Source organism: Leguminivora glycinivorella, chromosome Z (assembly GCF_023078275.1).
Source record: "Leguminivora glycinivorella isolate SPB_JAAS2020 chromosome Z, LegGlyc_1.1, whole genome shotgun sequence".
Classification (NCBI taxonomy): Eukaryota; Metazoa; Arthropoda; class Insecta; order Lepidoptera; family Tortricidae; genus Leguminivora; species Leguminivora glycinivorella.
The window spans coordinates 11,101,496-11,117,072 of record NC_062998.1 but is presented as its reverse complement, the minus strand read 5'-3'; the positions used below and the strand labels follow the sequence as shown (position 1 = coordinate 11,117,072).

The window sequence follows — 15,577 nt, the reverse complement described above, 5'->3', positions numbered from 1 at the left end:
TTGTCACGCACACTACTACAAACGTATACATACATTATATACGCACACAAACAAATATAATCGGCCGACAACTGGCAGGGGGTCCGGCATGCCAAAAAATGTCGGAAGCGTCCTGCCGATATCGGCAGTTCCATGGTGCCTCGGACAAAAACTGTTGTAGGAGAGTGCCATCGGCATTAAATCCGCATTTTTTGCGTTTTATATAGTTTTTTAGTAATAAAATACATAAATGAAGACCTGGAAGCGCATAAATCTTACATTTTACATCCTTCCTACATCCGATATCGGATCGAATAATGTGAAAACGGCCTTAGAGGGACCCGAAAAACTTGGCTAATGACTGGTTGGTGGCACCGCAAAAACTGGTGTCTACTCTACCGACAAGAGTCGCGATCTTAAATGATCATAGAACTGACAGTTATCATAGTATATTTTACGAATATATGGAGTAAATTTCATCAACATGTGTATGCCAAGGAAATATACACAGTTTGACCCCTTCGTTTCAATAGATAAAATCCAAGATGGCGCCTATAATGTAAGGGATATCGGTTCGACATCCGATATCGGATCGGATAATGTGAAAACGCACTAAAGCGACTGGCAAATATCAAATGACATTTCGCACATAAGTTCAGAAAATCTTATTGATACGAGCCGGGGTTCAAACCCGCGACCTCCTGATCGTAAGTCGCAATCTCTTACCAGCGCTTATAGGCTACTTGCTCGTCAAATCAGCTTCTTTTTAAGAACTGTCAAAACGAATTTTAACTAATATGGAATTAATATGAAATCGAATTGAGTGACGTCACGGTCAACTTAGTTACTTTATATATTTATTTTCTACCTGAATTATTATTATTAAATATAAATTCGATTTAAAAATAACTTCTGTCCATGTTTTTCTTATAATTATCTGATGCTTTATTTCGTGCATGGTATAAAATATTTTATTTTAAGTACAGTCAAGTTCCCTATTCTTATTCTTAGTACCTTGGCCAATGGCCAGACAATAAATCTGATGATGATTGTATTAAGCACGGCAAGGTGGAGAGTTACCGATTAATTAAATATAAATTGCATTAGAAAATAACTTTTGTCTACGCTTTCTTACAATTTTTTTGGTGCTTTGTTGCGTTCATCATCATTCATCATTTACCTGACTGATCCCAGTGATATGGGGTCAGTGTTCGTAGCTGAATGCACAAACGCTCACGAAACGCTCACGATAATATCTCTTTCGTAGCTATCTATCTCTATCGCTCTTGCGTATTGCCGCGACAGAGCCAGACTACATTTCTGCGGCGTTTCGGTGGCGGCTACGGGGCCAGGGGTCCTCTCTATCGCCCGTCATCTCATCATTCAATTATTTAATCGTTGTTAAGTTGAGTGCATGGTTTGAAATAATTTAAATAGCTACAAGTAGGTACATGTCAAATCCGTCACGGTCGGGCTTCAGACGTGACGTGTTTTACACGTCACGCGCAGGTATCGTGATCTAGTGTGCAAATGATCTGTGTACCAAAAGCCGGATATACCTGAAGATAAGGGATAAATTGGTACTTGAAACCCTAAATATACCGCGGTCACCGACGAATGTAAAGCGAGGGATACATACCGAACAGAAATAAGTTTTTTTGCAAAAATTTCATTTTTGGCACAAGTTTTTTTAGCCGACTGTACCTTTCTTTCAACAGTCATCTACTGCTCTCCGAGACGTTTCTAAAAACCCCTTACTCGATGGGGATACGACGTTTCATAACAGAGTTCCTATGACCACCTTTCTGCTCCATCATCAGATCAGCTCCATGATACCATATTATTGTATTGTCACGTGATTTACATATGTGTGCATAATTTCAGCTCAATCGGAAACCGGGAAGTGAGTCAAATTTAGCTTCTACGTTTTGACCCAAACAAACATACTAGTTGAAAAAATACACAACCCAAATTGGATAGCGGTTCATGTTAGAATAATTTTGTCCCTTTTTTAATGCACTATCCATTTCAGCTATTTAGGATTGTCAAAAATGAAGTAATTATCTTATCTGTGGTTGCGCATGCGAATGGGGCTTCGGACGGAGCCGTCTAAGCCCGTAGCGAATAGATTCTCAGCACTACTTACTATGGTAAGTCTTGTGACAATGAAAAGGCACACTGACATTTTATTCCGCCAGGCGGCGCCTGTGCAAGTGTCTAGGCACGTCACTGTCATTCATATGTGAGAGAAAGAAAAAACATATCATCTTCTCGCTCTCACGTATGGACTAATACACATACAGGGTGGCGCCATCTGTCATAACCTTTGGAGTGTGCCTCCTCATTGCGACACCGACATGTCTCGGTAATACGTCAAGAAACGCTGAGCTTTTTCATCGCAGAGCATATAATACTAGAGAGCGGACTAGTCGCAGTTGTTCGCTCATTGAGCAATGAGCATACAGTTGTGTGCGAACGATTCATAAACGTACTCTAAAGTTATCACGCCGATAAAGCTCGTTTGTCCCTTTTCGACGTATTGGTGTGATAGAAAAGCACAAACGAACTTTATCGGCTTGATAACTGAGTGCGTTTATGAATAAGGGGGTTAGTTTTTAAGCGTCATAAGTACATAATGTTTAAATTTTATTTTATTTGTAACAGCGAATTCCGGCAGCTTTTACTTCGCCCTCCGTCGCTGTGGCCAGACATTTGTCCCCTAGTGTGTACTGACTTAATATTCATTCATAATCTGAACTGGTTCTATCTTGAGTGATTTCTTTATCGCTACAACACATTCTAAGATCGTGTACGGGACGTGAAAGATTCTAATAGATTTGAACATTCAGATAACGATTTTTTTTGAGTTCCTACAAAGACATATATAACTCCGTATAGACAGATAAAGTCTAAAAAAAAAACGTACCTCAGTACGGCGTTACACCTTTGGGGGATGCTCGGCTAGATGGCGCTAATATTAATATTTGACATTTTAACACATATCAAGCTAAGGATATGGGCCAAATTGTCAAAACTGAGGTTTAAAAGTTTTAAGCTTGTGTCGAGAGGTGGCAGTCTATGCACTGTAATTACATATTTTACTTTGACAGTAACTCTCTATAATACTTGATCCTCTTTGGTAGCAATTATCAAATTTGCACAACTAGACGCCCCTGTACGTACGGTACCAACCCTAAATAGTCAAAAGGAATAGTACCATAGCTACCAACCCTGAATAGTCGAAATTAGCAAACCATAGAAAAGGACAACACGATTCGACCCTGAACCGCTGCCAAACTTATTTCGTAAGAAAAGTACGGCTAGTAGTTCTTCGAAGCCGGTTCTGTGTCGCTCGTGAAGTTCGTAAATAATAAATATGAACTTTTCAACACACCTTGCCGTTCTCTAAAAACTGTGTAGCTTCTACGCATCTTTCATCATAATATTCTAGCAATATAAATCGGTTAGGTACCGATCAAACATCTTCTCCAAAAAGTCTTAAACTATTTGACGGGTGGCGCGTATTTTTTTTTTTCATTTCTCATTTCATGTCTATTGTCTACATCATTTTATACACGTTCTGCAGGAAAACGAGAAGATTTGAGGAGAGAAGTGTGGGAGGGCAGCTGGAACAGTAACCTGCAGCTCCAACTCCAGGGAATTGGGCTGAATGAACGCATCAGCGATCGACAGCCCGCCTGTATCCGGCCAGGCGTCCCTATACTACATCTACATCACCTTTGTTGCCCTTAACTGTTTTCCCTTTTGCATCCTTCAGTAATTTATCAGCGTGAGCTTCAGTCTAGACGTGTGTGTGTTAACACACACATGGTCAGCTTCCACCCGACAGGCAGATCGGGAAAAGTGGCGTGCTCTCGTTTTGGAGGCCAAGATCCTTTTCGTGTCGCGGGGCCATTAGTTAGTATGTACTTGGTCTCGTGTATAGCGAGTGGTCAGTAAGTTACTCACGTTGTACAGCGGTGGTGTGGACAGCGTGGAAGCCAGCTCGTGAAGGCGCGCTCTCACCGCCTCTTCCTCGGGACTGAGCGCCGCGCCGACTCGCCCCATCACTTCCTTGCGACCGATCGCCTACAAACGAGAACAATACAAATTAGAATTTATTTCTTTATGTCATTTGTAATTAGGAAATAATAGCGGTCACTACTCCTGTGGTGACCTAATCTAAACTAGCCTAGAGGTACCTGGACTACATGACCTGTAGTAAATAGCGTGCGCATCGCGTGCAGTTTGCCCGACAGCTGAGTGAGGCAAGCGGCGGCGGCGGCGCATCGGTTCGTAGCTCGGCTAGTGTGTGCGTAGTCTCGCCTGTAACTATAGTCTATGTATACCTGTAGCAGCGTGTGCCTCAGCGCGTGTAGCTTCGCCGACAGCTGAGCGAGCCGAGCGGCGGCGGCGGCGCGCCTGGTTCGTAGTTCAGCCAGTGTGTCCGCGGTCCGCTTTAGCCATTCTGCTTGCAGGTTCGCTTCCTCGCCCTGGATGCGTGCTCGACTTTTAATCTATAAACAAATATCAGACACATAAGAATAGATTAGTTACACTAGTAGTAAGTATTTCAAGATTTTATTACATACATAGTTTGTTAAGAGCGCTATGACAAAAAAAGGCAATATATTGTAAAATGTACAATATTTATCGGCAAAATTGTACACTTTACTCATACTAAAAGACAGTAAAAGTACTTGTTTCAGTTAGAAAATCTAATTAACTGTCGGTTCAATAAAAAACATATGGAAGAAAAAGCTTTTTCAATTAGTAATGATTTTTTTTTCTGATGCTCGTTTAGGAAAAACCGCGCGAAGCACAGATTTCGGAGCTCTTATTATGTACAATTTGATAAGCTCACTCTCATAAATGCGGTAAATTTAAATTCCTTATATCTTGTACTTTAGGCCCATTAAACAAAATTTATCATTTAATCCTTTGAAATTGAGAAATTGAAAGTAAAACGAACTCAATTTTGTCTTGAAAATACATCGAAACAAGTGATCATTTCTCCGAAAATCTACATGTTATCGAAGTTATTTTAGTATATAAATAATCTGCACAATGTGCTTAAATTGCTGTTATTCATTTGTCGTTATAATATTTTATCATGATTTTTTGCCAATTTTTTTAAAACTAGCCTTCCTGTCGCTATTTTACCGGCGACGGACGCCTGCGATTTCAGTGCCGCGCCGGAGCTCGAGCAGGTGAGACGTATGTCGCTTCGCTCTCCGAGTTTTCATCGCAAACGTCGAGAATATTTATCGTTGTGTGGGTCGGACGCCTTGTTTATACACGGGCTATCCTCGCATTGTGTGTGTGTAAACAGCGACCAACGAATTTGATCCTAGATCCGTAAATATTTGCTTTTGTAATATTTTGTTATGTTTGAATGTTAAAGTATTACAACGTTATGATGATAAATATGCGAAAATTACAATACGGTCAAGATGATAAGACACATCAAGATGGTACTCGGGATCTGATGATGGAGCCAGAAGGTGGTCACCAGTACCAGTGAACCATGTAAGTAAACGACTTCGTGTTTAGGCTCGTTGGGTTCGTCTCAACAAGACCTTTGACAAGAGGTGGTACTCAGGGTCTGATGATGGAGCCAGATGGTGGTCACCAGTACCAATGAACCATATGACTAAACCACTTCGTATTTAGGCTCAATGGGATCGTCTCAATAAGACCTTTGACAAGAGGTGGTACTCGGGATCTGATGATGGAGCCAGAAGGTGGTCACCAGTACCAGTGAACCATGTAAGTAAACGACTTCGTGTTTAGGCTCGTTGGGTTCGTCTTAACAAGACCTTTGACAAGAGGTGGTACTCAGGGTCTGATGATGGAGCCAGATGGTGGTCACCAGTACCAATGAACCATATGACTAAACCACTTCGTATTTAGGCTCAATGGGATCGTCTCAATAAGACCTTTGACAAGAGGTGGTACTCGGGATCTGATGATGGAGCCAGAAGGTGGTCACCAGTACCAGTGAACCATGTAAGTAAACGACTTCGTGTTTAGGCTCGTTGGGTTCGTCTTAACAAGACCTTTGACAAGAGGTGGTACTCAGGGTCTGATGATGGAGCCAGATGGTGGTCACCAGTACCAATGAACCATATGACTAAACCACTTCGTATTTAGGCTCAATGGGATCGTCTCAATAAGACCTTTGACAAGAGGTGGTACTCGGGATCTGATGATGGAGCCAGAAGGTGGTCACCAGTACCAGTGAACCATGTAAGTAAACGACTTCGTGTTTAGGCTCGTTGGGTTCGTCTCAACAAGACCTTTGACAAGAGGTGGTACTCAGGGTCTGATGATGGAGACAGATGGTTGTCACCAGTACCAATGAACCATATGACTAAACCACTTTGTGTTTAGCCTTATTGGGTTCATCTCAATAAGACCTTTAACAAGAGGTGGTACTCAGGGTCTGATGATGGGACCAGATGGTGGTCACCAGTACCAATGAACCATGGAACTAAACCACTTCGTATGTAGGTTCATTGAAATCGTCTCAACAAGACCGTCGACAAGAGGTGGTACTCAGGGTCTGATGATGGAGACAGATGGTGGTTACCAGTACCAATGAACCATATGACTAAACCATATCGTCTTTAAGCTCATTGGGATCGTCTCAATAAGACCTTTGACAAGAGGTGGTACTCAGGGTCTGATGATGGAGCCAGATGGTGGTCACCAGTACCAGTGATCCATGTAACTAAACCATTTAGTAATCAGGCTCATTGGGTTCTTACTTCTTCTTAATAAGACCTTTGACAAGAGGTGGTACTGAGGGTCTGATGTTGGAGCCAGATGCTGGTCACCGGTACCAATGAACCCATGTAACTGAACCACTTCGTTTTTTTATGTTATTCAAATATGCAAGTTGATTTTTGGTGACCACAATCTCTCTCCATCATCAGACCTTGAGTAACACCTTGAAGTAATTAGAATTATATTTGACTTATTTTATCATCATATTAATATATACTTTACTCTAATACTTATCATATAACAAAAGCAAACATTTGGGATGGGATCTACTTAAATATGATCACAGTTTATAATTATTACTTTAAATTTTTAAATAAATTTTAACGTAATTAATATTATTTTGCGCTATATTCTAGTCTTTTCGTACAAAATAATGTTTATTAGAAATCAAAAGTTTATATCGAGATAGTAGATTGTGGTTGTTATCAAAATTCCATAGAAAGGATCAAGATTGTTTTGTCCATTATTGTAGTGCGAGCGAGTGATAAGACGTGCTAGAAAGGGTCGGGATATTGGGCTCGCGCGGCGGGTAAAATACCTAATTTCGCCCGACGCCGAAATGTTATAACGCTCTTAATGAATTCTAAATTTCACAATTGAAAATTAGCTTACCTCGGAAAAGCCGATAATTGGAACTGGTATATAGTTTTCAGGGTCGGGATTGTCGGCTTGCGCTTGCTTCCATAGTCGCATGTCCATTCCTGTAAAAAATAATAAAATAATGACTTTATACCGTGGAAGATACCTAATACCTATTTCATTCAATGCAAGCGCTCATATATACTATAACTTTTATGTTTAAGCAGTAGCCGCAAAATAGCATGGCCAATTAATAAATATACTCATTCATCATCATCATATCAGCCGAAAAACGTCCACTGCTGGACATAGGCCTCCCCAAAGATTGCCACAATGACCTGTCCTGCGCCACCCGCATCCAACGGACTCCTGCGACCTTCACCAGGTATCAGTCCACCTTGTGGGGGGCCTACCCACGCTGCGCCTTCCGGCGCTCATTCGCATTGCATTAAATTTTGCAGCTCGTTAGCAGAATATACGTAAAAAATGATCATCAAAATGGACAAAACATGAAATCAATTTTTTTTTTGGGAATTTTGTTTTTCAACTCAAAAATCCTCCGCGTCTAAAACCTACTTCGGCACAAATATGAGCAGTGGCACCTCAATAGTGACATAGTATAGAGACTCACCCGGAGGAGGCGTCTGCAGGTACTGCGCCAGAGCCTGCGGCGTGGGCCGAGTGACGGCGGTGACGGTGCTACAGTTGATTCAACAACGAAGCTAGCTCTTTAGATATATGAGCATTGTATATAAACCAGTGTGTTGGTATAGTCTACTCTCAGTATAGACTCACCCGGAGGAGGCGTCTGCAGGTACTGCGCCAGAGCCTGCGGCGTGGGCCGAGTGACGGCGGTGACGGTGCTACAGTTGATTCAACAACGAAGCTAGCTCTTTAGATATACACCGTGTTTCACTTAACACTAAAAACCGTTTGTTCAGAATCGAGAGTAGAGTCGATTGAGCTATATCTTGATGGGGGTAATATTTTTTGTTTCAATTTGTATTATTAGTTAATTTTTACGTGCCCATTCTACTAATTCGTAATACAACATTGTGCATATCACATTGCTAGAGGTTGTAAACCTTTTTCAGTATTTAGAGGTATTAATAATGGCTGGTTACGTGGACGATTATTTTTTCCGCTACGAATTTGACGTTGTGTGTCAGTTTACTTTTAATGTTTATCATAAATCATAACAAATTGAACTCGTACCTAATTACAACCTTGTCATTTTGAATGTTAGGTTTAAATTTGCTTACTGCGATTACCTGTCTAATTTGAAGTTTACTGTGACAAAGCTTTAAAGTGCTTTACAGTGACATAGCTGTCTATTGTTAAACCTTATGTCGTTGCAGTAACGTACACAAATAAATAGTTTGAAGGTTTATGATGGTAGCTAGCAATTATTTTATTGAGTGTAGAGTTAAAAGTCGAGTAGAGCTGTACAGAAAATGAAAAATTCAATTTAAAAAAATAATAATCATCAGATTAAAAAATGAACACTCTAGATACGTTTGAAAAAATAAAAATCAGTTGGGGTGTCTGTGGTTTTGAGTGATACCGGAAACACGGTGTATGAGCATTGTATATAAACCAGTGTGTTGGTATAGTCTACTCTCAGTATATAGACTCACCCGGAGGAGACGTCTGCAGGTACTGCGCCAGAGCCTGCGGCGTGGGCCGAGTGACGGCGGTGACGGTGCTACAGTTGGTTCAACAACGAAGCTAGCTCTTTAGATATATGAGCATTGTATATAAACCAGTGTGATGGTATAGTCTACTCCCTTTAGTATCGTTTCGTAACTAAAAATTGGTAACCAGCTTCGAAACGGGAAAAAAATCCCAATTCGTAACAGGCTTCAAATTGGGACTTTCCCATTACCGATTTGTAACCACGTTTTGTAACCGGTCTCGAAACGGGAAAGAGAATCCCGTGTTGTAACTGGTTACAAAATGAGACTAAATCATTGCCGATTCGTAACCATGGTTGGTAACCAGCTTCCAAACGGGCAAAAATATCCCGTATTGTAACTGGTTACAAAATGGAATTATTGGCACATGATTTATTGGAATAATGCTGACATTGAGTAATTTTTTAGGGTTCCGTTGACTAGGTTGACTAGGAACCCTTATAGTTTCGCTCTGTCCGTATTTACACCGTCCTAGCTTCGATTTGGTAGAACCTCCGATCAATAACTCGGTCCCAATACGTAACCAGCTACAAACAGGGAATTTTGTATTCCCGTTATGTAGCCAGTTACAAAACTTAATTACCAAACGATACCACGCTGGCCCAATACGTAACCGGCTACAAACCGGGAATTTTGATTCCCAATTTGTAGCCAGTTACAAAACTTAGTTACCAAACGGTACTACTCTGGCCCCATACGTAAACGGCTACAAAATGGGAATCAAGATTCCCGGTTTGTAGCCAGTTATGAAATTTTGGCTACCAACGGTACTAAACCGTCTACTCTCAGTATAGACTCACCCGGAGGAGGCGTCTGCAGGTACTGCGGCGTGGGCCGAGTGACGGCGGTGACGGTGCGAAGCTAGCTCTTTAGATATATGAGCATTGTATATAAACCAGTGTGTTGGTATAGTCTACTCTCAGTATAGACTCACCCGGAGGAGGCGTCTGCAGGTACTGCGCCGAAGCCTGACTTGAGGCGTGGGCCGAGTGACGGCGGTGACGGTGCTACAGTTGGTTCAACAACGAAGCTAGCTCTTTAGATATATGAGCATTGTATATAAACCAGTGTGTTGGTATAGTCTACTCTCAGTATAGACTCACCCGGAGGAGGCGTCTGCAGGTACTGCGCCGAAGCCTGCGGCGTGGGCCGAGTGACGGCGGTGACGGTGCTACAGTTGGTTCAACAACGAAGCTAGCTCTTTAGATATATGAGCATTGTATATAAACCAGTGTGTTGGTATAGTCTACTCTCAGTATAGACTCACCCGGAGGAGGCGTCTGCAGGTACTGCGCCGAAGCCTGCGGCGTGGGCCGAGTGACGGCGGTGACGGTGCTACAGTTGGTTCAACAACGAAGCTAGCTCTTTAGATATATGAGCATTGTATATAAACCAGTGTGTTGGTATAGTCTACTCTCAGTATAGACTCACCCGGAGGAGGCGTCTGCAGGTACTGCGCCAGAGCCTGCGGCGTGGGCCAAGTGACGGCGGTGACGGTGCTACAGTTGGTTCAACAACGAAGCTAGCTCTTTAGATATATGAGCATTGTATATAAACCAGTGTGTTGGTATAGTCTACTCTCAGTATAGACTCACCCGGAGGAGGCGTCTGCAGGTACTGCGCCAGAGCCTGCGGCGTGGGCCAAGTGACGGCGGTGACGGTGCTACAGTTGGTTCAACAACGAAGCTAGCTCTTTAGATATATGAGCATTGTATATAAACCAGTGTGTTGGTATAGTCTACTCTCAGTATAGACTCACCCGGAGGAGGCGTCTGCAGGTACTGCGCCAGAGCCTGCAGCGTGGGCCAAGTGACGGCGGTGACGGTGCTGCAGCCCGCGCCGTTGAGCGCCGTGCGCGCCGCGCCCGCGTTCAGGAACGAGGCTAGCTCCGTCGCTGATATGTGGGCGTTGTTAGCGTTTTTGTCGATCACGTATATGACTACCTGTGATTTAATGTCGTGTTTAAGCATTGAGATGTGATGTGCATATGTTTCTGCACACCAGTGGCGACGCGTGAAGATTTTGGTTGGTAAAGCCGGAGTGGTTTTTGGGATCTATTTTGTATGGACTTTTACAGATACTGCAGGATTTTAGGGAACCCATTGGGAATCGAGTTGTATCGACGCTACGCCACTGCTGCATACACTACACCACAGAAATTCGTGGAGCATTTTATTATGTCAATGTTATTTAATAAATGAGAATGAATAGCTAGTTAAAGATATTCTAATTTAACTGTACCATAAGATAAGTTCTCACGTCTGACTCTAAATGTTGCACTTTGCGTGCTTGTGAAGCGTGGACTTCCAACTCTAGCTAGCAGTGGCCTATTTCTAGGTACAAGTTACAAATTATACTAAGTGGTAGTCACTGTCTAATATGACTAGTTGAAGAGACGCTTGTGATATTTATTTTTTAACTTTTAGAAATGGACCACAGGTCTAGTCGATGTTATACTTGGAATCATACATACATTACATTACATCTCCTTAATACGCTAATAGTTTCCTTTATTGCCTCAACCTCAGGTTTATAAAATTACCTTACCTATACAGATATTAAGTATTAGATACTTAATTTGCTTACTTACTTGACTTTTATTGTCAGTAACTGCTCCTACTGAGTCAATGGTAACTACCAAATTGGGCTTGTTACCAAACAAGTTGCTCAATGAAGTCTGGAGAACTTGCTTGTTGGTGCTGAAATATAAATACAAATTAGTAGAAGAGTTCTTACAAAGGAACTTGTTTCATTAATTCGAAAGTTACCTAAATTAGGTTGATAAGTAAGTACTAGTTAAATCACAAAAGCTGACACAAATATGAGTCTAAGAAGTGTGCAAATAAAAAATCAATGTGTGTATCACATTAGCCAATAAAATGGTGGCTCTGAATGAATGAAAATATAGGAGTCACTCATACAATGAGAGAACAGAGTTCTGATCATGGTCACAAGGTCATATCATAGCTATCAAGGTAATCATGAGCCTTACGGCTCAGCCACGACATTGGTCTAAGCGCGACAGCGGTGAGCGGCGGCCATACATTGGAGCGAGACACAGCGATGGGACTTTTCATTCGCACGTATGGCTGCCGCTCACCGCTGTCGCGCTTAGACCAATGTCGTGGCTGGGCCGTTGGAATAAGTTTTGTGTTAACAAACTCACTTGATCTCTGAAGCAGACTTGTTGAACATCATCACGACATGACCGTCCTTATCCTCGTGAGAGCCAAGCCGGGAGTACCCGACCGCCTTGAAGCGGCACAGAGGATTCTGCTCGTTTAACTCTAGGCGCGGCGCGTTACGACTGTAGTACGCATGACCTGAAAGGAATAAGTTTTTAGAAAAAAAGAAAATAGGCTAGTTTCCTATACTTAAAATAAAATATTTTATGCAGTGCACGAAATAAAGCACCACATATAGACAACCGGTCTGGCTCAGTCGGTAGTGACCCTGCCTGCTGAGCCGCGGTCCTGGGTTCGAATCCCGGTAAGGGCATTTATTTGTGTGATGACTTGATGAGCATAGATATTTGTTCCTGAGTCATGGATGTTTTCTATGTATATAAGTATGTATTTATCTATTTAAGTATGTATATCGTCGCTTAGCACCCATAGTACAAGCTTTGCTTAGTTTGGGGCTAAGTTGATCTGTGTAAGGTGTCCCCAACATATTTAGAAGAAAAATATGGACAGCAGTTATGTTTAAACATGATTTTCATTTAATAATTCAAAGAGAACGATATAAAGTAAATGAATTGACCGTGACGTCACTCTTCAGTGGTCATAGTAATTCCATATTAGCAAATCGTTTTGACAGTTCTTAAAAAGAAGCTGATTTGACTAGTAGAAAACTAGCCTATTGCTACAAGCACAGAAATCATAGGCAATTATACAAACAACAAACAATAGTACCCACTAGCTCGCGCGCGGATGAATTTGTAGGTGAAATTGTGAAATTCGTTTTTCGTAAACCGCGCCGTTTGTATACTATTTTTCGTTACTGAACTAGTGAATAAGTACCCTTAGTTTGTATCCATACATACTAATATTATAAATGGGAAAGTGTGTGTGTCTGTTTGATTGTCCGTCTTTCACGGCAAAACGGCGCGACGAATTGACGTGAATTTTTAAGTGGAGATAGTTAAAGGGTTGGAGAGTGACATAGGCTACTTTTTGTCTCTTTCTAACGCGAGCGAAGCCGCAGGCAAAAGCTAGTTATTTATATTCTGAACCTACCATCTCCATTATCAGATCAGCTCCATCTCATAAATTATACTGTAATTCAATTTAAAGTTAGGTTGATGTAAATCTAGCATTTGGCTTAAAAACCTCAACAAAGAAGTCACTATAACAGAGTGTTGTGCAGAAGCTGCAGTAATTATAAACTTACCAGTGCCCCATTGAGCCTGTAAAAGGTTCCATTTGGCAAGCACCTGGTCTCTCTCATCTCCAAATACTGAACAGTTGAACACTGCAGCCACCAGCGCCTCGTGAGCTGACCCTGGCCCTTGCTGCTGCTGTTGTGGTTGCTAGAAAAGTACAAAGTATTAGAAAAAGATAAACAGGCAGTTGATACACATACATATCAATGTAGTGTTTAGATTCATTTTTATAATTCTTTTCAAAGTCTATTTTACATTGTAGTTAACCATAATAAATGTACCTGATTTGGCTGACCAAATGTTGATGTCAGTCCTGTCCCGAATCCACCAAAACCAGTAGTAGCAGGCTTCTGTCCAAAAGTTGAGCCAAATGTTGTCCCGGTGCTAAGTGTGGATGTACCACCAAAGGTGTTTGTAGTCAAAGTGTTAGTGCCGAAGGCCGGAGCTGTGCTTCCAAAAGCAGGTGCTCCTGTCCCGAAGGTCGGAGCCGTACTGCCAAAGGTAGGGGCAGTGCTTCCAAATGCTGGGGCAGTACTCCCAAATGTTGGTGCTGTGCTGCCAAATGTTGGCGCTGTAGTGCCAAATGTTGGGGCAGCACTCCCAAACGTTGAGGCTCCACCACCAAAAGTCAGACTTCCTGTGCCACCGATTGATGTTGCAGTTGAGGTCCCAAAAGAACTAAATCCTGAAAATAGAGGTTAGAAATTGTCAACATTTTTGTTTCTAACTAGACTCATTAGGACAATCAAGCATCAATAGTTCTTGAGGCAACTAAACAAAAAGGAGCGGGGCTTTATCGAAAAATCATACATCTAGTCATTTACTCATTTTGACCCGTTGACCTTGGTCAACATTAGAGAAAAATATTATTTTTTTCATTAACTGAAATGAGCAATATAATATTTAAATAAATAAATATAATATTTAAGAGCACCACAAAATGCCCTCAGCTCTACATGTTAGATGATAGTCGGTACAAGATATGATTTAGGGGCATTCTATGTGAGCAAATATTATTATTTTCATACCTGTTGTGGGTTTTGTGGTAGTAGTGCCAAAGGCAGAGCCCCCAAACATTGAGGGGGCAGTGGAGGCAGCAGAAGCAGCCAAAGTTCCAAATGGTGTACCTATAAATTAGTGCATTCTGATGAGCTTGAAATGATGAGCAGAAAAATGTTACTATTCCTACATAGCATTGTAATTGATAGCCAATATTTATAACCTCAAATAGTTCTACCCTAACTTCCACTCATGCCTGATGAATGATTTTTATAAATTTACATGCAACTACTAAAATATTATCAAGGAAACATTGTAAATAAACGGAACGCGTGTTACACATTTTAAGGAAAGTGAGGAAGTATTTAATGCTTGTGTACCATATTTCACAATGTTTACCCAATTATTTTACCGCTACTGGCTTCGATACAGCTTTAAAGCGTTGTTTCAGAATAGTATACTCACGTTTGGCGGCGGTGCCGAATACCACAGGTGGAGGAATGTTAGGAGAAAAGTTAAACGACATGGTAAACCCTATAATTACTTTGTGTTAGTATTGAAAGAATCCCACACCAACGCTATATTACTTACTCATTGTCCAGCTATATTTCTGCTTACTATGGTTTTTATGTCCAATTCAATTCATCTGCAAAACTCAACCAACGGCGTGATAGTTTTTTGGATTGGAGCTTCAAGCTTGTCACAAATGTCACAAGTGTCATGTCAACAAACTAATGGTATGTACACATCGACTACTAGACTTCCGGTTGGGACGCCATCTTAGCGGTTTCGTGTCGTGAATAATTTATTTTTCTTTTACTCATTAATGTTGTTTAAAGTGTAATATTGATAGCTTATTATGCAGTAAACTAATGGTGTAGTGAGAAGCTGATGAAGAATTGTTCTCGAAACGCGTTTAGCCTCTTTTTTGTCGTAAACGGCCGGTAGTCCACGTGCTCTTGTAAAATCTAGCTATCAATTTACAAGTGCTAAGTCACCGTACAATGTCGTACTTACTGTACAAAAATTACTAATATTAGCTCATATCACCTTGAAGCTCGGAACACACTACGCGGACGTCCGTCGTAAAACGACCGCGACCGCGACCTATCAGTGTGCACGGAACAAAAGATCCAGCGAGCCAGATTTCGAT

The 15,577-nt window shown here is 41.5% G+C and overlaps 1 protein-coding gene across 2 annotated transcripts in view; it reads right to left on the bottom strand.

The window, feature by feature from the left end:
- LOC125241633 (probable nucleoporin Nup54) overlaps positions 1-15,203 on the bottom strand; it is a 28,201-nt gene extending 12,998 nt beyond the window's left edge. The window contains exons 1-10 of one of the 2 annotated variants that reach the window (XM_048150198.1): positions 15,016-15,203; positions 14,454-14,552; positions 13,707-14,110; positions 13,434-13,572; positions 12,208-12,364; positions 11,632-11,740; positions 10,801-10,984; positions 7,381-7,469; positions 4,329-4,496; positions 3,949-4,068 (exon numbers count right to left, since the gene is read on the bottom strand). In XM_048150198.1, the coding sequence (XP_048006155.1) occupies positions 3,949-4,068; positions 4,329-4,496; positions 7,381-7,469; positions 10,801-10,984; positions 11,632-11,740; positions 12,208-12,364; positions 13,434-13,572; positions 13,707-14,110; positions 14,454-14,552; positions 15,016-15,019 (1,473 nt within the window). In that variant the 5' untranslated portion in view covers positions 15,020-15,203. Of the gene's footprint in view, positions 1-3,948; positions 4,069-4,328; positions 4,497-7,380; positions 7,470-10,800; positions 10,985-11,631; positions 11,741-12,207; positions 12,365-13,433; positions 13,573-13,706; positions 14,111-14,453; positions 14,553-14,889 lie in introns of both variants that reach the window. The other variant, XM_048150197.1, reaches the window with a different exon arrangement.
- Positions 15,204-15,577: the final 374 nt, after the last annotated feature.